The sequence below is a fragment of the Phodopus roborovskii genome, unplaced genomic scaffold (genome assembly GCF_943737965.1).
Source record: "Phodopus roborovskii unplaced genomic scaffold, PHOROB, whole genome shotgun sequence".
Taxonomy (NCBI): Eukaryota; Metazoa; Chordata; class Mammalia; order Rodentia; family Cricetidae; genus Phodopus; species Phodopus roborovskii.
Genome location: NW_026125538.1, coordinates 833,323 through 847,234, shown reverse-complemented (window position 1 = coordinate 847,234; position 13,912 = coordinate 833,323). Strand labels below are relative to the sequence as shown.

At 35.9% G+C, this 13,912-nt stretch overlaps 1 protein-coding gene across 1 annotated transcript; it reads left to right on the top strand.

Annotated features, from left to right (window-relative positions):
* The first annotated feature begins 12,699 nt into the window (after positions 1 to 12,699).
* Positions 12,700 to 13,674, top strand: LOC127216231 (olfactory receptor 4K2). The gene has a single exon (XM_051176856.1). The coding sequence runs from the start codon at positions 12,700 to 12,702 to the stop codon at positions 13,672 to 13,674; it is 975 nt and encodes a 324-aa protein (XP_051032813.1).
* The last annotated feature ends 238 nt before the right edge of the window (positions 13,675 to 13,912 follow it).

Genomic DNA, 13,912 nt, shown 5'->3' with positions numbered 1-13,912 from the left:
GTTCCTCCAGCAGAGGATCAGTGCTTGGATCAAACACCAGGCAGGCAGGGACTCAGGGTGGTCCTGAGTGGATTGGCAGCTCTAGTGTGCTGAGATCAGATCTAGGAAGTTCCCTCCTGGCAGAGGCCCAGCCATGGGGGTCAGAGATCAGGCAGGGGAGACTCAGGGTAGTCCCACTGGGGTAGGCGGGTCTTAGGGAGAGGCCAGGGCTCAGGCAGAGGTCTGGCAATGGGAGTCTCTGGCAGAGGCCTGGTGGTGGAGGTCAGAGATCAGGCAGGTGGGAACTCAGTGTGGTCCTGCTTGGATAGGTGGGTCTAGTGTGCTCAGAGCAGCTCCAGGAAGTTCCCTGGATCTGGTGGGATTGTTGGATCTGCCCTCTGTTCCAGTGCTCAAACAGAGCAGTGGGGTAGTGGGCTAGGTAGGGCACAGGGTGTGTGTGTGTGGGGGTCATGTATCAGAGCACCAGGAACATTCTAGCTGGGGATAGGACATAAGGGGGAGGGAGATTCGGGGCCAATGCAGGGAGTTCCCAGGGAAGGGTGTAGGAGGGGATTCAACTAGAACTGGTCTCAGACCTCTGCCAGAGGCCCCCCCCCCCAGCCTTTGTTTTTAAAACTTTTTACATTAATTTATTTTTATATACTTACCTATTTATTTATTTATATTTATGTAATGTGTATTTATAGAGGTCAGAGAATAATTTTCAAACAGTGGTTCCATCCTTCCAGGATGTGGCTTCTAGGGATCAAACTTGGATCACCAGGCTTGGTGACAAGCACTTTTACCACTGGGCCATCACAAGGCCCATCTCTTTCCTTTCACAAAAGTAATTGTGTTCTCTGTTTTGGTCTTACCTTTAGAATATAACCACATTCTTTATTACTATTAAAACTCATTGAAAATTTTCTTCCCTCTCCATGTAATTGTATTTGTCTCCTTCCCTTTGTATTAATGATCTTCAATAGTTGTTTGTACTTCTTTTTAAGCTAATAAAGTTTTTTAAAAAGTAGTTTTAGTATTACAGAAAATATAATTAGAAGATAAAGTTATATATTAACTCTTCTTTTCAGTGCACACAAGTACACATGCTTTCTTTTGCTGTGGACATCTTGTATTAAAATAATGTTTGTGATGACAGATGAACATGGATACCCTATCATTAATGTACACGTTTTTATTAGGAGTCGCTCTTTACATTTTGCAGTTTTATGGGACTTAAGGGTTTCCTTGTCACGATGACATTATCCTAAAGAATAGTTTGCATGTTCTGAAATTTCCTGGTCCCCCCCTCTCTGTTAAGTGCTTCTTGACCTTTGGTTGTCATTTGCCACAGTGTTTGACTTTCTCCTCCTTGAGTCAGAGTGGCCTCCTGTAGTGTTCTCTGCCCTCTCACCTCCTTTTTACCTAACCAGCTATTCCTTCCTTCCCTCCTTTTTGATAGTTTCTACTCACTACCCATCTGCCTTTACTTTAAAATCTGTCTGCATGCCGGAAACCTCACATTTAGTCCTTTGTGGTTCTCTTTGCTGCCATTACTTCCTATCTCCCCCAGCAAATCCTCATCTCTCCTAACACCTCTGCATCATCTATTCTTCACCACAACAGCTGATCTTAATTAGGTTGTCTGTTTAGCATCTTCTGCAGAATTTTATACCTATAGTTTTTTGAGAACATGTTTTCCATAGTTTACAAATAGTCTGTTAATAAGTCAAACTGGTTCTGCTGTCATCCAATTACCATATGAGATAATTCCTTTACCCTAGTGCAAGCCACCATTACCTTCTCTAATCCCCAATCTAAGCTAAACCTTAAGCCTTACTCTACCACACTTGTACAAGTTAACATAGTTTATCAATTTAATCTTTTACCAACAGTAATTGAAATTATTTGTTTTTTTAAATTAATGTTGCACATGCAATTTGCATATAGGCTTTTTTTATTTTAAAAACAGGTATTTTCATTTTTTCCATTCAGTAGTAACAGCTGTAGACACATGAAGTAAGTTGACTTTGTTACTTATTTTTTTTACATGTTTTCATTCATTAATTGTGTGTGTGTGTGTGTGTGTGTGTGTGTGTGTTACTAAGTGAATGTAACTAAGGAGTTGGTTCTCCTTCTACCATGTGAGTACAAGTGATTGACATCTGGTTATGAGACACTCTTTACCCCCTGAGATATCTTACTAGCCAATGTTCACAGTTTCCTAATAATTCTTAAAATAAAATGGATATTTCTGTTTGTGACCATGGTAAAACTAGCTTGTTTCAAATTTAAATAAAAAAAATCAAAACAAACAAAAATAGCTTAAATGAAATTCTAGACAAGTAGTTCGCAATCTTATTAATGCTGCCACCCTTTATTACACTTATGTTTTTGTGACCCCAAACATAAAATTATTTTGTTGCTACTTAATAGCTATAATTTTGTTACTGTTAAAAATCATAACATAAATATCTGATATGCAGGGAATCTGATATGTGACCCCTGTGAAAGGGTTATTTGACTTCCCAAAGGGGTCATGACCCAAGGATTGAGAACCTGTATTCCAGATACATAATTTGAAAGAATGATTGTAAATATAGTCAACTTCAAGAAGACATGGAATAAGGCAGTCAGTTTATAGCATGAAGAATGTAATTTGGTAAAGAGAAATACTGAATAAAACCCAAATTAAAATGATGATAGAAAAGACATTAGTAGGTCAAATAAAGTGGAAAGCCCCATAAGTAAAATAATCAACTAAAATACAAACTATCAATATCAGAAGAGCAAACAGAGGAAGTAGCTTATTCAATCAAGTTGAAAGACAAAATTTAAAAATCTATGAATAGAACATGCAAGAACTATGAGACTGTATGAAACTCAAAACCAAAGTATTATAAGCATATAAAAAGACAGAGAAGCGTTTCATGCAAAGGTAAAGAAAATATTTTTAATCAAACCATAGAGGAAAATTTCCAAAATTAAGGGAAAGAGAAGCCCATTCAAATTTAATAGTCACACAGAACACTAAACATATAGGGCCAAAAAAGAAACTCTCAGCATTATAGTATGGTTAAAACACTGAATATATAGTGTAAGGAGTAAGGTTTTCTGCCTGCCACCAGTCTTGTCCCGCTGCCGTGCCAGCCCCAAATAACACACTGAGACTCTGTATTTGATATTATGCTATTGGCCAGGTACTAGTTTCTAATCGGCTAGCTCTGTCTTAAGTATTAACCCATTTCTATGTATTTCCACGTGGTCTTACCAGCGAGAGGCGGCTGGTGGGTGTATATGGTGCCCACGTAGCTAATAAGAACTTCCACTTAAAATTTAATAAAAGCTTAAAAAAGAAGAAGAAGAAGAAGAAGAAGAAGAAGAAGAAGAAGAAGAAGAAGAAGAAGAAGAAGAAAAGGGGTTTTAGAAACAAAATAACAGAGACAAGCAAGGTTTCTTGGTAACAGCATTTTTCTGGGTTGCACTCTGTTTTGTGTGAGACAAGCAAAAATTTCCGCGGTTCCTTTAAGGGAAGATTCCTGACTCAGCATAAGCGGCATAAAACCCGCATGGCTTTAAAAAAGCACTGCTAACAATTTATTGGTGTGTACGAGAGATGGCGATGGCAGTGACCACATCTCCAAGCCTGCAGCATGCCTGCTGGATGGCAGCGTTGACCAGGGCAGTGACCACAGCTTTCATTGCTGGCGGTAAAGGTACCCACCACCATCTTTGGTAAACCATGGCAGGAACAACTATGACTTACATTTCAGCAATGTTGTTGTTTACCTGATAAAAGACTCGTGGCTACAAAAAGATAAAGTTTTACAGTAAAGACAGATTCACATTAATAAAACCTCTAAAGGTTTACAGTGTATTCTAAAATATATGTAGGCTTGGGAGAGAAAAGAAACAAAATGGTTTTAAAAAGACAGAGAACAGCTCTGTGTGGTGTCACACACCTTTAATCCCAGCATTGGGGGGGGGGGGGGACAGAAGCAAGCAGATCTCTGTGATTCCAAGTAAACCTGGTATGCAGAATAAATTCCAGGACAGATAAAAGTTACACAGAGATACTCTGTTTCAAAAAAAAATGAAAAAAATAGAAGAGAGTAATAATAATAAAGCCACGTAAAAATGAAAAGCTCAGAGAGAATCTGTATACTGTATGGCATTATATTGTATTTGTATTGTTTGACTGCTGAGGAAACAACAATTGTTAAAGGAAATACTGCTGGATTAATTGAATTTATATATTTTAAAAATGCTTTGACTCCAAAATTTAAGTTCAAGGACAAGTTACTAGGGAAAAGGATTTTTATTTTTGTTTCCACAGAAAATAAAAAGCTGTGGATTCCTTCCAGACTAATGTGGCTTGACCAAGCCAGAGCCCCTGAAACAGTGTTCCTGGTGATCCAACATTCAAAACAGATTAAACAAGGCAGCCTTGCAAACTACAGCCAGGATTTCTGCATCCTCTTAGGATCCCCATGACAGCACCCCTATCAGCAGGAAGTAGTTTGGAAAGAATGACACCCAAATTCCCAAATATTGTTTATAAATGTTTGCTTTCATTTAAATGGACTTGGTTATAAATGGTTAATGATCACAACCAATATCTTTTTAAAGATAAAAAGGGAGTTATGGTATAGATATGAATACTTTGTTTTGGAATGGATTTTCATTTATTTATACAATTTAAGGTCAATTTTATGATATCTATATTTCTCTTGTTTAGGTATTGTGTTTATATAGCTCATTTAAAAATGTAATGTATAATTTAGTACAGATTTTATATAGTTACCTATAACAGTAAAAACTTATAGCTAGGTGAGTTAAGTTTTCTAGATATATAGAGATGCATTTGAGATTCAAACCTTTCACAGACCTACAGAATATGGCATTTAGAATGGTTTAGGGTTTTTCTTGACAGTGAGACATAACTGCTCCTGACAACATCACCTGCGTCAGAAAGGAAGATGGACCTTGAAGAAACGCGTTATGGAGTTTGCTTCCAATATGGCAAGACTAGCCATTTGGACAAGATACTGCTCTTGTCTGGACGTTATGCTATATAAACTGGACATGCAGGACCCACAGAAAAGTGACTGCTGATACAAGATGGACATTGCTACAGAGTTCCTACTTCATGGAAGAGTCTGCCAGACAGTCTGCAGGACACAGAGAAAAATGACTGACAAACAGCCAATACAAGAAGACAGTTTAAAGTTTCCTACTTTGCTGAAGAATCTGCTAGACACACTATGGCCTATGGGCTGAAGATGGGAGATTACAGAAGAACTTTGGGTGACTAAACAGGCAGTGAGTTGTCTGTCATTTCTAGAGTTTATATATTATCCTTCTGTGGTCTTTGAAGGAGTTGAAGACAGATAGTTATGGTTATAGTTTTTCTTAATTAGGATTAAAGATAAGTTACATATAAGATTTTAAACTCACAAATATAAGATAGATGATAGAATAGTTTCTTTTAATCTTGCTAAATGTTAATGGACTAAATATTGTTAACTGTGATTCTTATTTGATAACTGTTATATGATATATTTTGCCATGTTAAGGTTAAAACCCTTCTTTTTATTTAGACAGAAAAGAGGAGATGATGGGAGATGCCATTATGTATATATGTTTCTCATACTGATGAATGAATAAAGCACTGTTGGCCAATAGGAAAGGAAGATAGGAGGGACTAGGAGACAAGGAGGAAATAGGAAGTAGTAAGGAGAAGTCAAGATGGAGAGTCTGGTGATGGCAGAACCACCAGCTGCCTTTCGCTGGTAAGACCACGTGGAAATACATAGAAATGGGTTAATACTTAAGACAGAGCTAGCCGATAAGAAACTAGTACCTGGCCAACAGCATAATATCAAATACAGAGTCTCAGTGTGTTAATTGGGGCAGGCGCGGCAGCAGGACAAGACCAGCGGTGGGTGGAAAAACAATACTCCTTACAATATAGGACACAGAAAGTATATGCAAAACAGTAAAAGAGAAAGGCCAAATCACACACAGAGGTATGCCCATTAGAATAATTATTGGCTTTTTAATACAAACCACAAAACCTGGAGGATTTTAGATAGTTTCTTTCAATTTCTGAAAGATCACAACTGCCAATTTAGTTTAAAATACTCAGCAAAATTAGTTGTCATAATCAAAGGGGAAGAAAATCTTTCCATTGTAAAAGCAGTCTTATTGAACTCAACAGAGGTCACTGAATGAATTGTTCAGTCTGAAGTGGAAAATGAATACATCCAAGAGACTACAGAATAAACTCAACAATGCTAACAAATACACTCTATAAAGGAGAACCAAGAAATTCCTGAACACTATAAAAATCAGCAAAATGACAGGGGCAATACCGAGCTCTAAATAATACCCGAATATTCAAGGTTTCCAATTTCCTACAAAAACACACAAACTAAAGCCAGTGTGGTGGCATACACCTCTAACACCAGCACTTGGGAGACAGACCCATGTGGACCTCTGTGAATTTATTGCCAGTCTGAAAGCTTCACAAATTAATTTAAAAAAATAATAAAAAGATAAAGACTAGCAGATTGAATTAGAAATCAAAACTCTCTCCTCCCAAGAAACATGCCTTAGTATCAAAAATAAACATTATTTAGGACAAAAGGATGAAAGAGTATCCCAAGCAAATCATACCAGGAAACAGATAGACATTGCTATTCAAGCATCGGATAAAATAGAATTAAAATCTTGTCAAAAAAGATAAAGAGGACAGTATATACTGGCTAATGAAAACCTGTCAAAAGGAAATGAATAGATTTAAAAATATCTGCACCAAGCTTTGACTTATAAGTTTTCATAAAGCAAATGCTATTAGGCTGAAATTCAGACTTACTCAAACAGTAATGGAGAGAGATTTAAATACCCTGCTCTCATAGTTAGACAGATAAAGTGTGCAAAAACATAACCACTGGAATTAAATGAACTCATACATCTAATGGACCTAGCAGATAATACTGCATTTTCTACCCAAATACTAAAGAATAGATATTCTTCTCAACTGTCCATGGAACCTTCTCTAAAATAGATTATGTATTAGGACTCAAAGGAAGGCTCAAAAACACAAAAAAATTGGAATAATGTTTTATGTTGTATCTGACCACAATGGAAGAGCTAGAAATCAAAAGGTCCAGAAACTACAGAAAGTATACAAACAAGCCCATAATTCTACTAGATATTCCAACAAGAATTAATATAAATATTCCTCAAATTATCCTACAAATAGGTAAGGAAGGGAATTGGAAATATGGCTCAACAGCTAGGCGTACTTTCTCTTTTGAAAGACTGGAGTTTGGTTCCTAGAACTCAAGTTGGGTGGCTATGACTACCTGTAATTCCAGGTAAAGGCTATGAAAAAATTAATAATAAAATATTTGCAAACTAAATTCAAGGTCCCATTCTAAAGATCATGCAGCATGATTCATTTAGCTTCATTCCAGGGATACAGGATGTTGATTCAACATACTTAGGTCAATTAAAATTATTTACCACACAAATAGACTCAAGGACAGAAATCCCATGATCATCTTGACTAATGAAAAATGGCCAGTGACAAAAAACATCTCTTCTTGGTAAAAATATCTCAGAGAGATCAGAAATGTTGGAAGCATATGTCATCATCATAAAAGTTATGCATGACAAACCTATAGGCACAATCATGTTAAATGGAGAAAAATCTAAATCATTACCACTAAGATCAGGAATACAACATGGGCACCTACTCTCTCCATTCTTATTCAGTACAGTGCTTGAAGTCTCAGCTGCAGCAATAAGAGGAGGAAATAAAGGGGATAAAATGGGAAAAAAGTTAAAATATCTATGTGACAGTGGTGATTCTGTACATGAGACACTCTAAAGACTTTAACTGGACACTCTTAGAGCTGACTAACAGTTTGGGCAAAGTGGTAGGTTACAAAGCTAACAGCCAAACCAGTAGCTAATTATACATATACTGACAAATAAATCATGGAAACAATCCTATTCACAATAAAAAAATAAAATAAAACTTCAAACAAGCCTTATAGAGAACGCTAAGGACCACTATAATCAATAATGTTAAACACTGAGTAAAGAGAATGAAGAAGGCACTAAATGATGCAGAGAGCTCCCAGAAACACTGGTTGGTAGGATCAATCTTGTGAAAAAGGCCACTTTGCCTACAGCAATCTGTAGATCCAATGAAATTCCCATCACAATTTTCAGGTAAACTGATGGAACTGGAAAATTTCATTACATGGACTGTACTGACACAGAAAAACTAAGGTAGCATAATGTCTCTCCCATGTAAATCCTGGCATTGAATCTTTAGCTTTGTGTGTTTCATTTTGAGTGTTTGTGGATACCAGGAAACTATGTGGGAATCACTGATGAGGGGGATAACAGAACACTGGTGATATCGAAGTGGCTTAGGCAAAGTCTTGTTACCCTGATCCTATAGACCTCCTCTACACTGGAGCCACATTTGCTTTCAGTTTTTCACTCCTTTTGCTAAAGCGTTTTATAACACCAAAAGGGTCCTCCTCCTCTGCTGAGAAAGCGTTCCCATGTTACAGTTTGTCAGGAAGAGTGGTCTCACACGATGTTTTGCAAAACCCAAGGTTACATTGTAAAAAAACCCTCTGGCTACACATGGTATGAAATGATTGCAAGCTTCTGACTTAAAAACAAAAGACAAGAGACTTTTCATGGCTAGAGTACTCATTGTACTCTTAGTTGGCGTAATAAATATGATGATCTGTAACTTGGAAAGGAGGAATAATGGAGGAGAGTTTAAGTGGAGAGGCAAATGGGAGGGTTTGGCTGAGGATGGGGTAAGGCCACACTCTGGCTGGAGAGACAGTTCTGCAGTTAAAAGCCCCTGCTGCTGTTGCAGAGAGCCTGGGTTCAGTTCCCAGCCACCACATGGTAACTATCTATCATCTATAACTCCAGTTCCAGTGGATCCTCTTCTAGACTCTGAGGACACTAGGTACACATGTGCTGCACGTTCATGCAGGCAAAACACTTAATGTGTATAAAATAAAATGAAATAAATACATATTTTAAAGTTTTAAATTTTTTAAAAAGAAAAGGCCCACAAAACCTATTAATCTATTTTACGAGCTTCAAATACATAACACACACACACACACACACACACACACACACACACACACCACAGATGTATAAAGAACATTTTAATTTAAAGTATTGCACAAAAATACTTTGGGCTTTGTGGTATCGTTTATGCAGGCTTCACTTATTCACAGAAACAGCCAACTTTTATTTAGTTGTCTTTGCTAAGTGTTTGATGTCTCGTCTGATACTTCAATTCTCTGGTGTTGTAGAAGCATGTATGTTTCAGAGGTAAATGGGTGTGCCTTAAAAGAATAATTTCCAACTTTGTTATTTTGGACCCTGGATTGTAAGTGGAAATATCACTGTAATTTTGTTCTTTGCCATTCTGTCCTAGGCAGGCTCTACTTGTACTGTTTTCTCTAAAGAACATTGCTTCATCATGAAAATGTCTCACACTTTAAGAAAAGGAGACACACCCACAGTTCTCTTTGCAACTCTGAAATGACAACTTAGCATTTTAATAACTCCCACTGCAAGTAGATTGTAGGATCTAATCCCCCCATGTCCTAAATGCCACTGTCTTCTAAAGGCTTTTATATCAAGGCAGAAGAAAACATATATTCGTGTTCCTGGCTATTGATGCTAAGACCGTCATGATTTCAGTTGACCTACACAGTTTTTAGATTGTGGTGAATTATATTCTGACTGCATAGCTGGTATGTAAATTAAAACAAAATTGGTATAATAGTGAAGATCTTGAACACATACTGTGGCTTGTGTCTTCTAGTTGCAAAAGTCAGCACTTGTTTATTAATTACAGAAAGTGTAAATAGAGATATAATAAGGAAAATGTATATTTAACTTGAAGAAGAAAGATTATTCTATAGCATAGTGATTAGAGCGGCCTATCCAGAGATGGAGGTGGAAACAACCCTTACTTATGGTGTTTGTAAGAGTGGTTTCCACCATAATTAAATCATTGTCAGGGAAACATGAGAAATAATAAAATGTATAAGCCAAACTTTTTAATTTAAATTAAATAATTTTGTATGAAGGGAAATAATTTCATTTCAGAAAAGATCTAATAGATTTTGTAGCAATGTTTTATTGAATCCCTAAACTGAAATAGATGTTATTTCATGATGTTATACCAATTATTTTTAATAAAATTAAACAAAGAATAATTTCTGAACATCATTTTTACTTCTCATCTCATAAATGTCTTTAGCTATCACGCAGAAGTTATACTAAGAACTTTATATAAATCATATAATCTAACTCTCCCAATTAAAGAGGTCAGAAAGGAGAAAGGCTGCTAGGGTATGATCTATGTCAAAACATCATTACCATTCTTAACTACTAAGTGGTTGTTCCATTTTAAGAATTCTACAATGCTATCATTGGAAAAAAAATTAACAATGGTTTTTAACCTTGAAATGTTGAATATATGCAACTAAACAGTATGTTAATATTTTCTTCAGGAAGTTACTTACATGAAAAATAGAATTAATGGTAATGGTTTAAATTTGGGCCTGGGATGTTCAGTAAGTTAAAAACAAATCAATGAGAAATATTGCAATTTGGAGAATACAATTCTTCTCTTTTGTACAAAATTTAACATGTGAACTTGAGGTTTTAGTCCCTTTTATCATCTCCCTGCTTCTGAATGAACTATGGCATATACCACAACTAACAATTGATATATTACTTCTCTGAAGGCAGAAGAGGCAGGGAATGTTTTGTTAAATGGTCAAAAGGGAAGCCAAGTTATTTTGGAATAGGTACTTTAAGTTTTACTGAGATTTATTCTTTAGCTAGAAACCATAACACCACTTTAACTGAAGCCACAAGGCTGCCCTATTACTTCAGATGAAGGAGACCACCTTCAACACTGTTCATTGAGTTAATACATTGATATTGATAGAATGGTTAAGTCTCTCCCTCCCTCCCTCCCTTTTTCCTTCTCCCTTTTCCTCTCCATCTCCCTCTCTCTCTCCCTCACTCTTTCCCTCACCCTCTATCTGTCTCTTTGTCTTTCTGTCTCTGTCTTTTTCTGTGTCAATATTCAGTTAAAAATAATTTCAATTCTAGTCTTAAATTTGCATGTGAGGCTTTTGTAGTATGTTTTTCATTACTGTTTCAAGCACATTTTGAGTATCATTAGAAGTAAATTAATGAGAGAGAAATAGTGGAGAAAATCAGTTTATTGATTCTAATTCCATTTGAGCATCTTCTGAATTTATGACAAAGACCTTATTATTTGTTACCTACATTATTATCAAGAATAACTTAAATGCTACTATTACAAGACACTATATTTCTTGGCACACGGCCACCTCATTTCACTCACATATTTAAATTTTAATCACTTTTAGTGTACTTAAAAAGCTTGTATATAAAATAAGAAGTAAAAATTACATTTTCAAAGATGGATAATATACAAGCTATATTATCATATATATTAGTAGTTAAACTATTACTTAAATATGGATAAATATAGTGACAATTCTCAAATGAATTAAAGTAGCAAAGGATTCAATAATTCAGTTGTAAAAAACGTGGTTTAACTAAAAGTGAGGAAAGAAGTTGTATTGGCCATCCAGACATCTTTTATATCTAAATGAGCTGAAGTAACATTAGGTAATTATTTACTTGATTGATTTATGCTTGATAGGTTTTTCTAATAAGCATGCACTTTACAAACAAGTTAGTTACACTTACTTTAGCAAAATGTTTACAATGCGTTAGGTCACTGGAGTAATTCTCATCTCTCACATCAGCTTTCATCAACCCAGACCAATTTTTATTTCATTTGCATCATGATTTTGATAATTTAGTAGACATAAGTATATGATAACGTTTTCAGAATGTAGGAGAACTCTAAATGGAAAAATTAGTCTAAAAATGATTCAGAGTCCTAAAAATATGCTTCCAAACATCTTATCACACTTTAATATACTAACTTTGTGTTCCACAGAGTGAAAGAAGAATAAGTTATAATATGCTATAAGTTGATATCACCCCTCAGGTGTTTACAAGTATATTTTTGGTCACTAATAATTTCACGAGCTTAAAAATATAAAAGAAAATAATTTGTTACTCTAATGGGGTATTGAGTGAATTTTTTTAAATCATCATATTCTTTATATTTTTAATTAAGCACACTGTCAGAATAGTTGATTCAAAATAATTCCACTTCTTCTGCATGAGAAAAACATTTGAGAGCTCAGGTCTTATTTTTTTTGTATATATTGTTGAGCACATTCCACAAACTTAATACACCTTTCTATAAATGTGCATCCTGAAGCACAGGTACAGTCAGACAAGTGCATTGTCAAGGCTATGATGCTCAGCCTGACATGTGCTGTGTTTGCCTGCTGGATGGGTCTAAGAAGCTGTGCTTCCCAGGTGTTATCCAGCATCAGTTGTTTAAGTGGTCCCCAAAGAAAAATATCTTGCACTCCAGAGCATTTTTAGATGGACAGTAGGTAACCAGTGAGCTAGATAATTATTAAGTATAATTATTAAGTAATGTCATAAGTTCTTCATATGTAGAAATATTATGTTTCCAGCACTGTAATTTTGTGTCTTTTATGACTACAGAGCAGTGACTACAGATAGATGGAGAGGCTTAACTCTTCCAGAGTATCGGAATTCGTGTTACTTGGACTCACTGATTCTCCTGAGCTTCAGATATTCTTCTTTGTGACATTTTCCATATTCTATTTAATGACAATGCTTGGGAATTGCCTAATTCTATTTACTGTCCTCTCCACTTCACATCTCCATGCCCCCATGTTCTTTCTGCTCAGCAACCTTTCTCTGATTGACATATGCCTTTCCTCCTTTGCCACACCAAAGATGATCATGGACTTTTTTGCTCACCACAAAACCATCTCTTTTGAGGGGTGCATTTCTCAAATCTTTCTTTTGCATCTTTTCACTGGGACTGAAATTGTACTGTTGATATCTATGTCTTTTGACAGGTATATTGCCATATGTAAACCTCTCTACTATACAACAATCATGAGCCAGAAAGTATGTGTTGGGCTTGTGGTAACTTCTTGGATGGTAGGCTTCCTACATACAATGAGCCAATTAGTGTTTATCCTATTTTTACCCTTCTGTGGGCCCAATGTAGTAGACAGTTTCTACTGTGATCTTCCTTTGGTAATCCAACTTGCTTGTATAGATACATATGTTCTTGGTATCTTTATGGTCTCATCCAGTGGTGTTATTGCTATTATAAGTTTTCTGCTTTTGCTCATATCTTATATTGTGGTGCTTGTAACTATCAGAGACCACTCATCAATTGGATCATCTAAGGCTCTTTCTACTTGCACTTCACATTTCATAGTTGTGCTAATGTTCTTTGTACCTTGCATTTTCATTTATGTGTGGCCTTTCACAAACTTTTTGGTGGACAAAATTCTCTCTGTTTTCTACACCATCTTCACCCCTTTCCTGAATCCACTTATCTATACTTTGAGAAACCAGGAAGTGAGGACAGCGGTGAAGAAAAAGATAAGTATCCAATATTTCACTTTTGGGAAAACAGTTCCACATTATACAGTAAACGTGCTGGAGAGATCCTGAGGTGAGGTCAGATTTTCCAACAGACTGGCAGATGATTAAGTTAGAAGATCATTTGGACTAAACTCTTGATACCAAGAAGTTGGGGTTAAAAGATATGGAACTGTTTGCTCTAAAATGAGATTTTCGTGATCATGGATCCATTTGTTGTGTTGAAGTCTATAATGTTTTCATATAAAAGTTATGTTGCCAGAACTTTTAACATATGTTCATTTTCATGTATCCATAAAGTCTATACATA

Coding starts and splice junctions, on each gene's coding strand:
- LOC127216231 (XM_051176856.1), top strand. CDS start 12,700: ATGGAGAGGCTTAACTCTTCCAGAGTATCGGAATTCGTGTTACTTGGA.